Below are 16,379 nucleotides of genomic sequence, written 5' to 3' on the forward strand. Positions count from 1 at the left end.
GTGGCGGCGCCACGATTGCAGATGCTGTGGGTTGAATTACGAAGGTTTTCGATCGTGGAATGGGGGGATTGCGAGGTGCCGGCGCAGGCTCGTCCAGCCCGAATCCCTTCATCGCCCTTTTGTACAAGGGATCTACTCGGTTCTTCAGCGGTCCGACGAGGAGAGCGGCGAGGACGCATATGATGGCAATCGGGATGCCGACGCCAAAGACGTACTCGGCAACCCAAGGCAGAGCCAAGAATCCTGCCTCGTTCCGCGGGAATTCTGCTATGTTGATTGTCATGACTGCGGCTATGAAGGATAGAGGCAAGAAGATGACTGTGACGATTGTGAAAACTAGCAGTGTCTTGCCTTGCTGGGCAGTACTTTCCGCCTGGAAGCGAGAATAGTGGGCCTCGATGGCGTTCACGTGCTTTTGTTTCAATTCTAGCAGGTCGCGGATTGATTGGTAGATGAGCTTGGCTTGGTCATCCATGCTGTTGATATGTTCCAGCGGGTGTTCATACAATCTCTTTTGTTCATCGGGAATGTTTTCAACATGTTGAGCGAGTCGCTTCCACTGAGTCTGTTTTCTAGACACGGACTTCAAAGCTTTCTGGAATCCTGGAACAACTTGTTTCTGTATGGTGAAAAGCAGCTTCAGCATGCCGAGCTCATCGCGGATGTCCTTGACCTCTTTCAAGAGATTAGTCTCGGTACTAATATCCAGAAGACTTCCAAAGAAACTTTGCCTGACTTCAACGACCTCGGGATCTTTAGGTTCTTCCCAGATATCATCCTCGGGTTTGGTCTCCTGGGTCTTTCTTTCTGAAGATGTGGCTTTGCTGAGCCAATCGGCTGCCCTGTTAGCATCGTCTTGGAAGGCATGAAAGAGTTTGACCTCAACGTCCATTGCTGCTCCGACTTCAGATTCGAAAATGTTCAGGACCTGAAGTGCATCTCGCCCATATCCCTGACCATCTTGCGCTCCTCCAACGTGGCTGACAATCAGAGAAGCCAGCTCATACACGTTGTCAATTGGATCTTCAATATTGGTTCGGATCATTTCCTTAATGATCTCTAGAATGTCCATGGGATCACGAGAAGGATTCGTTCGTACACGAGGAAAGCTGGTGATGATCAAGTCCTTCTCGATGACCCACATCCAAAGTTGATCAACCATAAGGATTTTGTGGTCTTCCCTCACGGAAGCTCTGTCCTTCTTCTGGTGTCGATGAATAACTTGGTTGCGATTGCGGATTTTCGTGTCGATGTTATGATAAAAGAATTGATCGAGTGTGCGGCGCATATGCAATGTTTGGTTCCCGGTTGATAGATATGCACGGAGGAGGGAAGTCTCTGCCGTAGCATCGCCTGCATAGGGATCGCCCATCAAAGCCTCCTCCACCTTTGTTTCCATCGCACACATATCAGAGTATGTCTCGTAGTGAAGATAGGGCATGAACATGATGAGATGGTTGATCATCGCATCAAAGTCACACTCCTCATCGTTCTTTCCTACCACCCTCTCTTGCATGCACCCTTTGCAGCATGTGTGTTGTACCGCCGCCGGTATGGGTGCGAATTGTTCAAGCTTGTCTTTGCTGCTGGCTGATGCGAAAACAGGTACGCACAAAGGGTTCATATATCGTGAATGTAAGTGTTTCGACTGGCCGCAATGTTGATGATTCAACGATCTCTCGATATTCCTGAACCCATAGACGTCTTTGCAGCCCGTCTCAATGAAGCATTTCAGGATCAGATCTCTACACCAACTTGTATTGTTCGCCGGAAGATGAATCCACCGGAAGGATCCAGGCGCACAGTCAGACATTACCGTCGAGAAATGAGGATCCCCTGGAAATTTGCGATGAGGCCTTTCAATCAGATCATATATCCGGTACTGTTTCACGCTGCTGCCCGCTGGATTCGAAATGTCAAAATCTACAACCGTCGCCTCCCATTTTTCTGCCGCGGCCTGAATGTGGTGAAAGTTGGGATCCTGCTGTTTAGCTATGATATTGCTTGGATGCCAAGGGGCGAAGAGCTTGCCAATAGCCCTGCGCTTCTCGGAGTCCCGAAGAGAAGCACAGAAGAGTGGAGAGTTGCCGAAACTGTCATAGGCATTGCGATCGATCTCTGGCCGTTGAAGTAGGTACTCGACCACTTCCAAATTCCCAGCGTGTGCGGCAAGATGCAACGGTGTCTTCTCGCTGCGAGGAATCTTCTGATTGGCATCGCAACCCATGTCGATCAGGCTGCGTACAAGTTCGACACTGGCCAACGGCTGTTCACAGGCAGCGTGAAGCATGGACCAACCCGCCTTTGTCTCGGCGTTGACCTTGATTTGTGTACGACGCAGCAGAGCCTCTGCGAGCCAGACATTTCCGGATCGCAAAGCCGAGTAAAAGCAAGTGTGCCCGTTCCAGTCCCTAGCATTGGGGTTTGCGTTTGCTTTCAAAAGCTGTTCCAGAATCTGCTCGCCTACCTCATCACTACCATGCTGAGCACGGGTTATATCGGCAGTCAAGTGATGGAGTGCATTTCTTTTGCGCGCATCTATGCCATTCGGATCGACCCCTTTCCCAACAAGAATTTTCACGATCGGAAGCCGATTCTTCCAAACCGCATACGTCAACGAAGACCGCTCAGCATTGTCTTTATGGTCGACATTGGCGCCATGATCGATCAAATACTTGGCTATTTCACATTGGGCGTCTTCGTCATTTTGTTGTAGTGCCCACATGAGTACCGATTGGCCGTTCTTGTCTTCAGCATTCACCTCGTCTTTCGAGCTTTTGGTAACGAGCTGCCTGATGGTGGCGAGGGTCTGTGGATACATCATTGCACTTTTACCGGCATGATCCCTAAATACTTTGAGCTGGGGCGCATTGGAGATGAGGCGCTCCGCGAGTTCAAAAGATTTCTCGTCAAGCGCTTGCATGATAGCTTTCATTTGGCTCTGATCGCCAATTTCATTCGTGTCATGAGCCACTGTACGAAAAGTCGCGTGGCCATTTTCGTGGAGCGACTCGCCGGAAAAGCGTCGAGACATTCTATTCCCTGAGTTGTCGTTGATCTTCGGAGCGATCTTTGTCACTGCTTGGAGGTTCTCGTATCTTCTTATAAGGTCTTCGCAACTCCGCTTTTTGCTAAGATCTTTCTCCATGGGGTTGAGAAGGTTCCGAATGACTGCGCGTCTTCGCACAATTTAACTGACTCGTGGCGCTGATGATGCCGAAAGACATCAGAATTGCCGGCGAGCGACAAGATCATCACACGAGTCGTGGAGGCATCGTAGGTCTGACGGTCAGAGACATTATGTTTGCGAAGTGGCGATGGCCAGCCGCACGGCAAGGCCAGAGGCCTTGTACTTGTACCGCTACATAAGGTGGGTGGCCGAATCCTTCAGCCACTACATGCTGCAAATGCAAGGATGAATCGGCACGACAGCTCGAATCAAAGTCAACCTCTCATATCGTGAAGCGGCGGAAATAAGCCACTTGCATGCAAGCGCTGCCAAGAGGATTTCCCAAAATTGAGTTGAACGCCACCCGTCTCGCTCAATATCGGCGATTGCTGGAGTTCTGTAGATAGAGACAAGGAGTGAAGATATTGCTGTCGGAGGCCGCACCCCTAGCTCGGACCAAACGCACATGCACGTGCGGCGATCCCTGTTGAGGTCTCCACCGGTGGGCAATCATTAGTAGGCCGACGCGCGATTCGTGCGCGCACGCGATCGACCGGTGAACTACCCTCACCCTGATGCAGCAGAAGACGCGCATTGGGGTCTTTTTCTCCCTGAAGAATGTCTAAAATTCTTCATTAGTACTTTTCAAGGCTTTGGTGACTTATACGATAGCTTCCGTGTAGAATGACCAACGAGAGCCACGAATGCAGTCATGTTGAGGGATAATTGGCCGCACGACATTGTGCGGAGGAAAGACACCGCAATGCTTAATTCGGAATTAGTGCTTATCTGCGGAAAGCCGATTCCCGCTAATACAGGGCTTCCTATCACCAACACCGACTTCAGCTTATGAATGTCATGCTCGGTTTTTGGACACGCGATCAAACAACAAGAGGGATCGGTTCAGCATTTACTATTCTTATAGATCCAAGTTATAAACAGGTATCGGAGGACAGAGTCTAGATTCGAGTTGAGACAGCCGCTGGAGCGGGTGAATTAATCGCCCATCATGGCAAATATTCTTAAAGTCGCCTCTGAGGCCGAGGGACCCAGCGAAGTCACACCTCTCCTCGGAAATGCAGCTATCGAGGAGCCGATACCATCACAAATTGCAGGAGCCGCCATCGAGAATGAAAACGTTGGACCAGGTCTCGAGGGAGATGAAGATAGCAGCAGCCCGAAGGCGATGCAGACCTTTCAAATCCTGCTACTCTGCTACGCCTCCCTTGCCGAGCCGGTGGCATATTTCTCCATCTTCCCGTACATCAACGAGATGATCGAGCGAACAGGCGAGATACCCGAGGCTAACGTGGGGTTCTGGAGTGGAATGATCGAGTCGCTCTTTTCTCTCGTGCAAATGTTGTTGATGATCATTTACGGACGCATGGCGGACCGGTTGGGCAGAAAGCCGGTGCTTGTGTTTAGCTTGGCGGGCGTGAGTTTCGCGACGATACTGTTCGGGCTGAGCGCATCACTGTGGCAAATGATTATGTTCCGCATGTTTGCCGGGATTTTCTCGGGGTCGGCCGTGACGATTCGGACCATGGTCAGTGAGAATTGTGACAAGTCAACGCAGGGACGCGCATTCAGTTGGTACATGTTCGCGAGGAACATCGGCATTCTTATCGGGCCGATCGCTGGTGAGTCACTTTAAACAGTCCACAGGACAGTGGTCGCTGATATGGAAATTCTACTTCGAATAGGCGGTGCTTTGGCGAATCCCTCTGAGCAATTTCCGGGAACAATCGGAAAGGTGCAGTTCTTCATCGATTTCCCATACGCGCTTCCCGCATTGGTAGCTGGCACCATTAGCTTATCGACAACTATCGCAGCAGCACTCTATCTCAAAGAGGTGAGATATGAGCTTGATCGGCTTTGCTGTGGATTATGCTGACAATTCCCGGTCTGCAGACGTTAGTCACCACAGCTGATGGATCGTCAAAGACATACATGTCCACCTGGGAAGTGCTCAAATCCCCGGGTGTTGCGGTGGTGTTATACATCTCTGCACACATAGGATTCCTGGCTCTCTCTTATACGGCTGGTGAGTAGAATTGTGGCTGTCACAGATCGTTCGCTGACACTGAGCAGTCAACCCCGTGTTTATGTACACCTATATCAGTGAAGGTGGATTAAGCTTCAAGCCATGGCAGATCACCATATTTCTGGCCACTGCAGGAGCTAGTCAAGCGATCTGGATGCTATTCGGTTTCCCATTTTTGCAAAAACGACTCGGCACTGGGAATTTGCTGAGAATAGCTTGTATCGCATGGCCTTGCTTCATGGCTGTGTATCCAATCCTGAATGAGATGTTGCGACATGGGCTTGGCATTGCGTTTTGGTATGTGAGCATTCCACTGCTCGTACTAGGCAGCGGCGTAGCGATGAGTTTTGGTGAGTAATATGGTGTGCCTGTATATTGAATCTGAAGCTGATCGATTTCGCCAGGTTGCCAACAGCTCATCTTAAATGACATTTCGCCATCTCCTCATGTCCTGGCAACGGTCAATGCCCTCGCGCTCACCGTGGGCACTGCCATTCGTGCCATAGCCCCAGCATTCATCACAAGCATTTTTGCCACGGGCATCAAGCTTGGATGGGCGGATGGACACCTTGCCTGGATACTGCTCATCATTCTTGCGCTACTCCTCAACGTTGGCGTCTACTTTCTTCCGGAAGCCGCTGAAGGAAGGCCTAAAAAGCGCTCGCACGAGCTGGCCGTGGAGCGCGAAGAACAGTGAGCATGGCCTTGAACCAGACATGTTTGGTTCGCGGAACACATTTAGAAACACATCCGCGGATGAATATAAAAGGGGCACAAAGTTCCGCAAAGGTGTCTTGGTCTATAGCAACACAATCTCGTAGCCATTCTTGGGGATCCTGACAGCATCGTCGTCGTTACCGTACTTTCGCCTTAGGACCTCGAAGACGATCAGGCCAGCACTCGTACTCGGTACTTGTCTGAGTGTATTCATAATAAAATTCTTGTAAAGGAATCGTCGCAAGCCGCCCTCTCTACGAGCGACGGCGAAGCATGCCTTAAAAGTCTTTTTGTAGGCAGCGGTGTAAAGCTGGAAAGCTTGAAGTCGATAACCGCCGGTCTGTGAAGAGTGCGCATGTGTATCAATCCATTCGAGGCGCGCATAGTGAATTTCCTGAATGCGGCTGATGGGATGGTGAATCAGAGCTTGCGCTACTGACGCGGATGCCCCAGCAAGGAGAAGAAACGTCGGCTCAAGCATGTAGTGAGGCTTGATTTCAGGCCGGTTACGATGGTGGCGTTGAGCTTGAATAGATTCCTGTTGAACTTCAGATAGCTTGGCAAATTGGCCATAGAATCCGCTGACAAAGCTGTAGAAGCACTGCGATTTGACGAATTCGAATGCAGTGAAGAATGCTCCGGCACCAAAGGAATCGCGAACAAAAGATAGCGTCCATCCAGCAAAAACGCCTCTAGCTCCAATCTCACGAGTCTTCCTAGCTCCATACTGCCACATGTTCTTGTACTTTCCGTTAAGCATTTCCGAAGCTTGAAAGCGTACCTGCAAAGCGTCGAGAGGCGCAGCTAGAATGCTCTGAATCGTACCGGCGATAAATCCTGCAGCAAAGACAGTCTCTGGTGCAGGAGGTGGGTATACCCGCTTCGTAGAACGCGAGGACGGTTCATGCATGTGTCCCAAGGTTTGAAGATATGCTGTATACAAAACTGCACCGACGGCAGTGTTTGCCATCAACGGGGGTAAGATGTGATTCGGCACAAAACTCCAGCCGTGACGATGTATTGCACTGGCAAGTAATACAGGCGAAGACATCCGCCATGACCAAGCTTGACCAGCCTTGAAATTGGGATTAATTGCGCGAGCGTATCCCTAATAATTTGGTCAGTCAATCTTTATTACTGGCAAGCCTCAGTAATCTCGAATCGACGCCGTACCATGTAACTAATCTCCACGTCAGAACACTATTTGAAATATGCGGATACTCGTGTGTACTTACTCTATCCGAGGACGAAAGAACGCTTTGACGGGCGCCCGAAAATAAAAGGTCAGAAGTTGAGCGCTGACTGCTCGAATTGTTGCTGCTGTAGCGCCGGTCGATGCATGTTCTTTCCGCTTCTTACGATGATAAGCCGCGGTCTGAACGCGCTCGTGATCTTTCGACTGCACCCCGTCCGGGACGGACGCATCTCCAACGCCACCCATATCTCCACCGTCTTGTCTATGTTTCTGAATCTAATTCATATCGTAAATGAAAGCCAGTCTCGCCAAAAGAAGCACCAAATAGCTCCGAGAGCTGTCACAAGACAATTTATAAGGCGGAGCTGCACCGCGTGAGGTGAAGTACGGTACCTCTCCCAAACGGACTAGCGCAATTACACGTGAGACGCCTTACATGACTTACATGACTCGCGGATGAACTCTTCACAAGCGTGTTCACGTCTGCTGCCTGACGCAAAGAGCAGTTATAGCGCGCAACCGTGACGCGCTTCTCGGAGCTTCAATTATCTATCGCTCGAGAACGAGACTTGACTTACACTCATCAAGATCACCATCATCACCGGTGACTTGACGTCCATCAATTCCACTGTGGTGACACTCACGGACGCCAGCGACCATGTCGGGCGAAGAGATTGTCATTGACAAGGCCAGCTTTCACAATCGCCTCTCGTCGCTTATCAATCTTTGGAAAGGCGACAAGCGCAGTGGCAACAGCGTTTTCGGTGACGTTGGAAGCATTGTGGTTGCCTGGGGGAAAAATGAGCAAGAAGATCTCCCTTTTAACAAAGTGACAGGCCTGCACGTCTGGCTGGTTGGCTACGAATTTCCTGCGACTTTGTTTCTTTTCACGCCCGACAATGTGTTCATCGTCACCACAAAGAAGAAGGCGGCTTTACTGGAACCGCTGAAAGATGGCAAAATCCCGCTTGAGATTATCGTGCGCGGAAAGGATGCCGAAGAGAATGCAAAGCAGTTTGAGAAGATCAAGGAGGCAATCAAGAGCTCCGGAAAGAAGGTCGGCGTTGTCAAGGAGTCATCGGTTGGGCCTTTCATCACCGAGTGGCGCGACAACTTCAGCGAGATGAGCAAAGATGTGGAAGAGGTGGAGATTAGCGCGGCGCTGTCCGCTGTGATGTCTGTCAAGGACGAGAACGAGCTGAAAGCGATCCGTAACGCCTCGACAGCATCCGCATACATCATGAAGGATTATTTCGTGGAGACAATGTCCGACATTCTGGACAAGGAGAAGAAGATCACACACAAAGCTCTAGCTGAACGAGTCACGAATAAGCTTGACGATGAGAAGTTCTTCGATCGGCTGAAGATTGCAAAGTTTGATCACTCTCAGCTGGACTGGAGTGTCTTGCCCGTGGTGCAAAGCGGCGGCGCCTTTGACTTGAAGTTCTCAAGCAATTCGGACGACAACAATCTCCACCAACCCGGTGTCATCATCTCTGCATTCGGAACCCGATACGAGACTTACAACTCGATGATCGCGCGAACATATCTTGTTGAGCCTAACAAGACCCAAGAGGCCATGTACAAGCTTCTACTTTCAGTTCACGAAACAGTGCTCAAGGAGATGCGCGATGGCGTGACAGCCAAGGACGTCTTCAACAAGGCCATCGGTGTGATCAAAGCCAAGAAGCCGGAATTGGTCGAGAACTTCGTCAAGAACGTCGGTGCTGGCGTTGGTATCGAGATGAAGGATACGTCTTTTGTGCTCAATGCGAAGAACACACGCCAATTGAAGGATGGTATGACCTTCTACATCACCACTGGATTCTCCAACTTAAAGAACCCGTCGCCACCAGACAAGAAGGGCGCTACCTACGCATTAGTTCTCAGCGACACCGTGCGCGTCACTTCTGGCGCTGAGGGCTTCTGCTTCACCAAGGATGCACCACGCGACATGGAGAGCGCATCATTCTTTTTCAATGAAGAAGAGGAGGAAGAGAAGAAGCCCAAACCCAAGAAGGACCCTCGAGTCGGCGCCGTTGTCACATCCAACATCACCAAGACCCGCCTCCGAGGACAAGGCGCAGTGACCCAAAATGAAGAAAAGGAGGCGACGCGCCGTAAGCATCAAAAAGAATTGCACGACCGCAAGCACCGAGATGGCCTTGACAAGTACACAGAAGGTCACGGCAACTTGAACGGCACAGAAGAGAAGAAGTTCAAGCGTTTCGAGTCATACAAGTATGACAGCCAATTGCCACCGAAGATCAAGGATCTTACAGTCCTGGTCGACCAAAAGAACAACTCCATCATTTTGCCTATCATGGGCCGCCCTGTGCCCTTCCACATCAGCACCATAAAAAACGCGACGACGAGTACTGAAGGTGGTTTCTGCTACCTCCGTATCAATTTCCTATCTCCCGGTCAAGGTGTTGGTCGCAAGGACGACCAGCCTTTCGAAGATCCACATGCGCAATTCATTCGGTCGTTAACTTTCCGCAGCAAGGATACCAACCGCATGGAGTCAAACAAGGACCAGATCACCGAGATGAAGAAGAACGCAGCCAGACGTGAGCAAGAGAAGAAAGACATGGAAGATGTCGTGGAGCAGGAGAAGCTCGTCGAGATCCGCAACCGTCGTCCGCACAGACTCGAGGGTGTTTTTATGCGACCGACAATGGAGAGCAAGCGCATCGGAGGTGCTGTCGAAGTCCACCAAAATGGTCTGCGATACAATCATTTTGGCAGTCAGAAGATCGACATTCTCTTCAGCAACGTCAAGCACCTTTTCTTCCAACCCTGTGTTGGTGAACTCATTGTCATCATTCACGTCCATCTTATCAATCCTATTATGATCGGTAAGAAGAAAACCAAGGATGTCCAGTTCTACCGCGAAGCGACAGAGATGCAGTTCGATGAGACTGGAAACCGCAAGCGCAAGCACAGGTATGGTGATGAAGAAGAATTCGAGGCAGAGCAAGAAGAGAAACGCCGACGTGCGCAGCTCGACAAGGAGTTCAAGGTCTTTGCTGAGAAGATTGCCGATGCTGGCAAGACCGAGGGTATCTCAGTGGACATGCCGTTCCGTGATCTCGGCTTCAACGGTGTACCCAGCCGTAGTTCCGTCACCATCCAGCCGACTACTGATTGTCTGGTTCAACTGACGGAGCCACCGTTCACCGTCATCACTTTGAACGACATCGAGACAGTCCATCTGGAACGTGTTCAATTTGGTCTCAAGCAGTTCGACATGGTCATTGTCTTCAAAGACTTCACCGTACCTCCCGCGCACATCAATACCATTCCCGTCGAGGCACTTGATGGTGTTCGCGACTGGCTGGACAGCGTGGACATTCCTTTCTCAGAAGGTCCCGTAAACCTCAACTGGACAACCGTCATGAAGACCATCATCGCAGACCCACACGGTTTCTTCAAGGATGGAGGATGGTCCTTCCTTTCGACCGAGAGCGACGATGACGATGATGACGAGGAATCGGAAGAATCCGCGTTCGAAGTCAGTGAGGAGGATCTTGCGTCCGATGAGAGCTCCGAAGATGAGAGCGAGTTCGACGACGACGCCAGCGCCGAAGCTAGCGACGAGGACGATGGCGAAGGTTCGGATGACGAGGAGGGTGAGGACTGGGATGAGCTCGAGCGTAAGGCGAAGAGGAAGGATCGCGAGAGCGGATTGGAAGATGAGGACGATGATGACCGGAAAAAGAGCAAGTCAAAGGCAAAGAAGCGGTAAATTGCACCATCTCCTCCTAAGATTTGGTGTGCTGCGAAGAATATGGTTTGAGTTTGAGGCTTTGGAAATGGTCTTCGCAACTGTATCATTGCTGTTTCAGTACTGCCTTTGCTTCGTGTGTATGGTTTCTTCTTCTTCCTCCCGGAATATGAGCGGATTGATTCGTAGGTGTTTGATCGCCGTGTAATGTCAATTTTCCCGCGCATCTTATCCTCAACATTGCCCTGCCTGCGCATATCATCGGTGATGGCTTTCGGAGGGACGGCTATCGCGTGTCCACGACGAGCGTTCTTGCCGCGACCGTCACTGCATACGGCGGACTTTCGGGACCATGCCCGGCCGAACTTCGTCACATATTTCGCGACGCGTATTGTGTTCCAAGATCACACGCAGAGAGCGCATCGTTCGAATTTATTTACTAACATTGCATGCGATCGCAGCTGATCATCAAAGGCATTGGATGTCTCTAAACTCCACGGCGAGCCCGTCTGATCGGCGTGCGCGTTCCTACGGACATGCCATTGCGGACACGATTGTCGTCCAGTCTCACTCCTGCGTCTCTACAGTTCACGACCTGGGCGTCTTCTCTCCATTTGAGTTCCTGCCTAGTAGACAGAGTATAGATCACATTTCCGTTGCTCAGAATGAGTGCTACAGAACAACTTTCGAACATGCGTCGCACAGGAGTCACGCCTTGTTGGGCTCTGCACAGCGACAAAGCGCTGAGCCAAGATTCCGCCGTTACGATCATAGCGACGAAATAACAATAGCAAGACCAAATCAACGGTGGGGACATAGAGTATAGAGTCCTGCGCAACTTATTGATCGAAGCGAGCGCTGCTCCGGTCCTCGACGGAGACTTCGTGCCGGCCTGGCGGAACCTGGCGAAAGGTCAACATGGATCTCATTGCTTCCAAGCTCAACGACAAGCCGAATCAAACTAAAAAACGACAATTTTTCACAACCAAAACCACACCAGGCGTCAAGGAATGTCCAAGCCGATGCTCACACGTCGTCCATCTGCTCGTCAACCGATTCGACTTTGTTCGCGTACCACCACTGGAGCTCGTCCTCCAAGTCCATGATTTCAAGCCTTATTCTCTTCTTTTCCAGCTTTCGCTTGAGATCTCTCTCTTGGCCCTTCTTCGTGTTACTCTCTCGTGCTGAGCGTCTGTCATTGGATATGCCGCACGAGGAGCGAAGTGGCCTGCTTCATACACAAGTGTCGCCACAGCGATCTCATTCGGATCATTGTTCTCAGTGAATATCCTGTCTCCAGGGTCGGTATTGACTGGACTGATGGCGGAATTCTGAACTTTCAGGAAGTTCAGTATCAAGTCCACCGCGTGAACGCAATGCTTCGTGCGATTTGGTAGAAGGTTACACTCCCTTTCCACGCCTTCAGGTCCGTATCAGGACGCCAACCTTTTTCCATTTCTAGCATTCTAGGCGTTCTGTAGCATTTGATGGCTGCAAGTTATTCCAAGTCTCGATCACGTCCGACGCCGCGCCTCGGGCTCAGCATCAGAGAAATCGATATATGCTTTTGAAGCTCCTCGCGATCAAGAATCATTCCGCCGCACAGCATCTTGAAGATCGCAAATCATTGTATCCAATTTAATCTCCTCCCGTTCCAGCTTTGTTCTCTCCAAATCCACAGAACACTGCTTGCGCTCCAAAGCAACCTGTCTTGCTTTTATCGCGGTGTTCTTTTGATCAAGCGCATTGTGTCTTTGCAGAAGTCGAAGCCGGCGCGTCTCAATTTCGAGATAGGTCACAGCCATTGTTGCATAGCTGTGACGGCGAAGACCGTCATCTGGTCATATGGAATAGCCCGTCTGGTGTTTTATCGGATTGATGTAACATGAGGGCTGAGTCCGGTCGACTCTCGTTCCGAAAGTTCGTGTGCTCGAGGCTTGGGTGATCAAAGTTCTTTTTCTCGGAGTCGGCACGACCGTTAGATCGACTTCCAAATTGCTCGATAGATTTGATCGATGACGAAGTCTCACATGGCGATGCTGGATGTAACTCGAAGGGACCGTGGTACAGTATACCTGAGTCCGGAACCTGCGAATCCATACCATCGGGCAGGGAAGCTGATCGGTTTTCGTCGATCGGCTGGTGATGCAGTGAGATTTTTAATTCACTTCCGGAGCTTTTCGAAGCAGAAATTCCTGGTGCATTATCACCAGCGAAGGTATTGGAGCCTTCTTCTCGAGTCTCTGATTGATGGGGCAGACATTATAAAGCACTATCGACGGAGGCGACCGGTGACTGTCCGGGTGTCACGAACAAAGTTCCAGATGTTGTTTCAGCTTCAACTTGAAGGTTGTGCACAACATCTGAAGCATCGGTCTGTTCGTTCATCTTTCGGCGCTTGCTGCCCCGAGATCCCTCGTTTTCTTCAAAGCCTGCTGCGTAAAGGGGAGACAATTGTCCAAGATCACAGCTGCCCGACAAGCTTGGTGAGTGGTGTGACCTTCTCTTGACGACGATTCTGGGGCCTGCATCTTCATCGAGGAGAGTTGAGTTGGCAACCTCTCTGACGATATTCTTGACAGCAAATTGTTGAGCTACGTTCGAGTTGGCAGGCCCTGTTCCATATTAGCGCATACGAGATCGCATTCTCTATCTCCGATACTACTGCTCACCTCTTAGCTGCGCGCGATCGATCATGACTCTCTGTAATGCATTCCGCTTTGTCTCCAGTGTTGACCTTGGATCATCGATCGCTGTCCGCCACGCCTCTATATTGAGCTGCGCACTCCAAAGCCCGACCCACTCGTCGTCATCTCTATCGATGCGGCTGCAAGGCCTGTATTGTGGTATGAGTCGGCCATGACCTTCAGCCGCGTAGTCTCCATTGTGGGCAACCGTGTTCCGGAGCATTCTGAAGTCTTGTGCTTCGAGAGATTCGAATGGCATCCTATCGGGGGCATGGTCTGTCGACGTCCGAGTGAAGGGCGTAGCGGCGGACGGTCTGAGGTGAGGGGAAAGCTCTCGATCACTGAACTCTCCATGGCTGAGCCTTGGCCGACGCCGTTCTCGCCGCTCTTGTCGATGCCTCTCTTTGCGTTCTCACGCCATGCCTCCCGCCGCTCATGGTCAATGCCTCTCATTTCTAAATTACTGTGAGATCAAGGATAAAGGCGAAAGGAACGATTGAGTGGCAATGATGACCGAGGAACTGACTGGAGAGATGACACAAGGAATGCTTTGAGTCGCGTAGATGGTGTTGGAGAAAAGAAAAATGTTCTTTGCTTGTTTACAGCAAGTCGCAGCTAGCTTTTATTATTCACTTGCCGCATTGATCTGTTACTAGGTAGTCTAGTTGCTTGCGCGGTTCTTCCTGTATGACAACCCTCCTCCAAGATCAGCTGTGGAAGCTGCCAGAACTAAGAAATTCAATGGATTCGGTATGCAAACGCACGACTGGTCAGCTTCGACAAAGTTCGAAGAGAAGCAATTCATGTCTTTGCACATCCAGACCTGCCCAATCACGCCAGAACTATGCATGCAGTATTCCATCTAAGTCGTGAATTAATCAAAGCTAGTCACAAGCTGAGGATTTGTGCGCCGTTAACCGCATGTTTTCATGACTGCCCAGGTGTACGCGCTTACGGGAAGCCACACGATAGCAAGAGCCTTTCACACAAGCACTAGTCCGTCCACATTTCCAGTCTACACATACCAGCAAACCAAACTGCAGGTGTTGAGCGGATTTGCGTCACAACAACCATCACGCTGTGTCGGACTGGGGGCTAGTAAAGACGCAAGCGTCCTGATACTTTCGAATATGTGCAGGATCAGCTACAATGGAGCGCATTGCATGCCGCTGGTGAAAGGCTCCTTCGGGCTTCAAGCGGAGTTATTCCTCAGCCGCAGGAGGGGAAAGATATCGCCGCATATCTATATATTGTCCTAAATTTCTCATCCATTGCGGGAGCTCTCATTTTGGCAATAAAGGAGCTTGGAATAGCTCGAAAACATGTCCAGGGGAGAACGGGCCACAAAGGTAAAACGGCGAGGCAACGAGAGATCCTCCCCGCACGGACATAGTTTACGCGAAACGATAATGAGATGAGGCTGAAATCTGATCTTCTCGATCAGATGAAGCGTGAGGCAGAGCATAGTGCAGTCACCCGCATAGAGATCCAAGCTAGGCGACAAGAAGGATTTGTACCAATGCGAGAACACATCGCGATTGAGGCAACACCGATGACCTCGCTCGGATCATCATGCGTTCCGGCGAAGTCATCGAGCCATGCAGTGTCTGACTTTACCTCATGAACTCCCTACCTTGTAATAACGGTCTAGAATTCCCCTCGTTACTAGGGAGCATGACAGGCTTTTTCTAATGATACCGAGCCACCCAACAGAAATCTGTGGCGCAGAAGAGTTCCCCGCGTGTAAATCGAGTGCCATCTCAAATCTCTTTTACTCCAGTCCACCCAGCATCACTCCCGCCTCGGCGCCTTCGTAGCCCCGCCGGCTGCATCCGCACCGCGAGCACGCTCCATCAAATGCTCCATCAAGTTCAATCGGTCCCGCCAAATTTCCATCAAATTGCCCATCAATTCGAATAATTCCATCAAATCAACCACAAGTCCGGTCGGTCACGATAGCAAGGTATTGTTAAAGGAAATGCCCAGCTTATTGGTCGCGATGGTCTCGGCAGTGCTTTTGGGTAAGGGGAACCTCTACACACACGAGACCGATGAGATATGGCTACAGGAGGCCCCTTCATGCCTGCGAGGTAGGACCGATAAGCTATTCGATGTTGGCAATTGAGCTTTTCTGCATTACACGAGACGATGATTTAAGAAGTCGACGGCGGTGAGGTGTCGAACAGGTTTGGAGGACGTAACACGTTACATGGCAATCTTAATCGTACGTGCGCTTCGCTGACGGGGCTTGGATTCAATTATTCCGATCGGCAGGCCGTTCACGTTAAATTGACTCCCTTGTGAATGCTCCTTACTATAGGCATAAACCCGCCCAGATCTAGAGAAGATGGCCCGAAGCGGATGCGTGCACGACTGGGCGAGGGTAAGATCACGTGACCGATCCTTGACTTCAACGGCACAAGGCGTTGAGCACGGCACAGCACAAAAAGAGGTTGTATAATCATCGGAAGCGACAACAAAGACACCCACTGCTCTAAGAACTCGCGGCGCTCAAAGTACAGCGATCAGAGCACGCAGGTAATTATCCGCCAGTAGGGGGAGTTTCAAACGATCCAGGTGCAGCTATTATGTAATACGAACCGGTAACGCGGGGAACCCCAACGCGGTCCATACCCCAACGCGGTCCACAATTTTGAACACAACAACGCGTCAACTTCAACACGCAATGGCTACACCAAAACGCGTGCAATCGTCCCTAAAAGAGGGGAGTCTATTGCTTGCGATGTCAGCTGTCAGATCAGGTGCCAGCCGCTCCGTAGCAGCGGCAGCGAGAGACTATAAGGTCTCAAAAACGACGTTGCTCCGGAGACTCAAGGGAA

The 16,379-nt window shown here is 50.7% G+C and overlaps 5 protein-coding genes across 5 annotated transcripts; 2 read left to right on the forward strand and 3 right to left on the reverse strand.

Annotated features, from left to right (window-relative positions):
- Positions 1-154: 154 nt before the first annotated feature.
- Positions 155-2,683, reverse strand: K489DRAFT_297111 (uncharacterized protein; the record flags this gene model as incomplete). Its single annotated transcript, XM_033600330.1, has 1 exon — positions 155-2,683. A coding segment is annotated over one exon (2,529 nt), but the record flags the coding sequence as incomplete, so codon positions are not given.
- A 1,495-nt stretch (positions 2,684-4,178) lies between these two features.
- Positions 4,179-5,910, forward strand: K489DRAFT_326015 (MFS general substrate transporter; the record flags this gene model as incomplete). Its single annotated transcript, XM_033601877.1, has 5 exons — positions 4,179-4,809; positions 4,873-5,049; positions 5,088-5,213; positions 5,261-5,563; positions 5,618-5,910. The coding sequence occupies 5 exons, from the start codon at positions 4,179-4,181 to the stop codon at positions 5,908-5,910; spliced, it is 1,530 nt and encodes a 509-aa protein (XP_033456366.1).
- On the reverse strand, positions 5,617-7,371 carry K489DRAFT_363804 (mitochondrial carrier; the record flags this gene model as incomplete). Its single annotated transcript, XM_033602690.1, has 3 exons — positions 5,617-7,038; positions 7,104-7,110; positions 7,166-7,371. The coding sequence occupies 3 exons, from the start codon at positions 7,369-7,371 to the stop codon at positions 6,013-6,015; spliced, it is 1,239 nt and encodes a 412-aa protein (XP_033456367.1). The 3' UTR covers positions 5,617-6,012.
- Positions 7,372-7,441: 70 nt separating this feature from the next.
- Positions 7,442-11,018, forward strand: K489DRAFT_384248 (FACT complex protein). Its single transcript, XM_033605815.1, has one exon. It carries the CDS (start codon positions 7,784-7,786, stop codon positions 10,871-10,873), a length of 3,090 nt encoding a protein of 1,029 aa, XP_033456368.1. The 5' UTR covers positions 7,442-7,783; the 3' UTR covers positions 10,874-11,018.
- A 2,096-nt stretch (positions 11,019-13,114) lies between these two features.
- Positions 13,115-13,992, reverse strand: K489DRAFT_373773 (uncharacterized protein; the record flags this gene model as incomplete). The annotated part of the gene is made up of 3 exons (XM_033603460.1): positions 13,115-13,467; positions 13,525-13,815; positions 13,851-13,992. The coding sequence occupies 3 exons, from the start codon at positions 13,990-13,992 to the stop codon at positions 13,115-13,117; spliced, it is 786 nt and encodes a 261-aa protein (XP_033456369.1).
- Between the last annotated feature and the right edge of the window lie 2,387 nt (positions 13,993-16,379).

This window comes from Dissoconium aciculare (genome assembly GCF_010015565.1).
Source record: "Dissoconium aciculare CBS 342.82 unplaced genomic scaffold K489scaffold_14, whole genome shotgun sequence".
Taxonomy (NCBI): Eukaryota; Fungi; Ascomycota; class Dothideomycetes; order Mycosphaerellales; family Dissoconiaceae; genus Dissoconium; species Dissoconium aciculare.

Excerpts from the sequence above, each read along its gene's own strand:
- K489DRAFT_384248 (XM_033605815.1), top strand. The coding sequence starts at position 7,784 with ATGTCGGGCGAAGAGATTGTCATTGACAAGGCCAGCTTTCACAATCGC.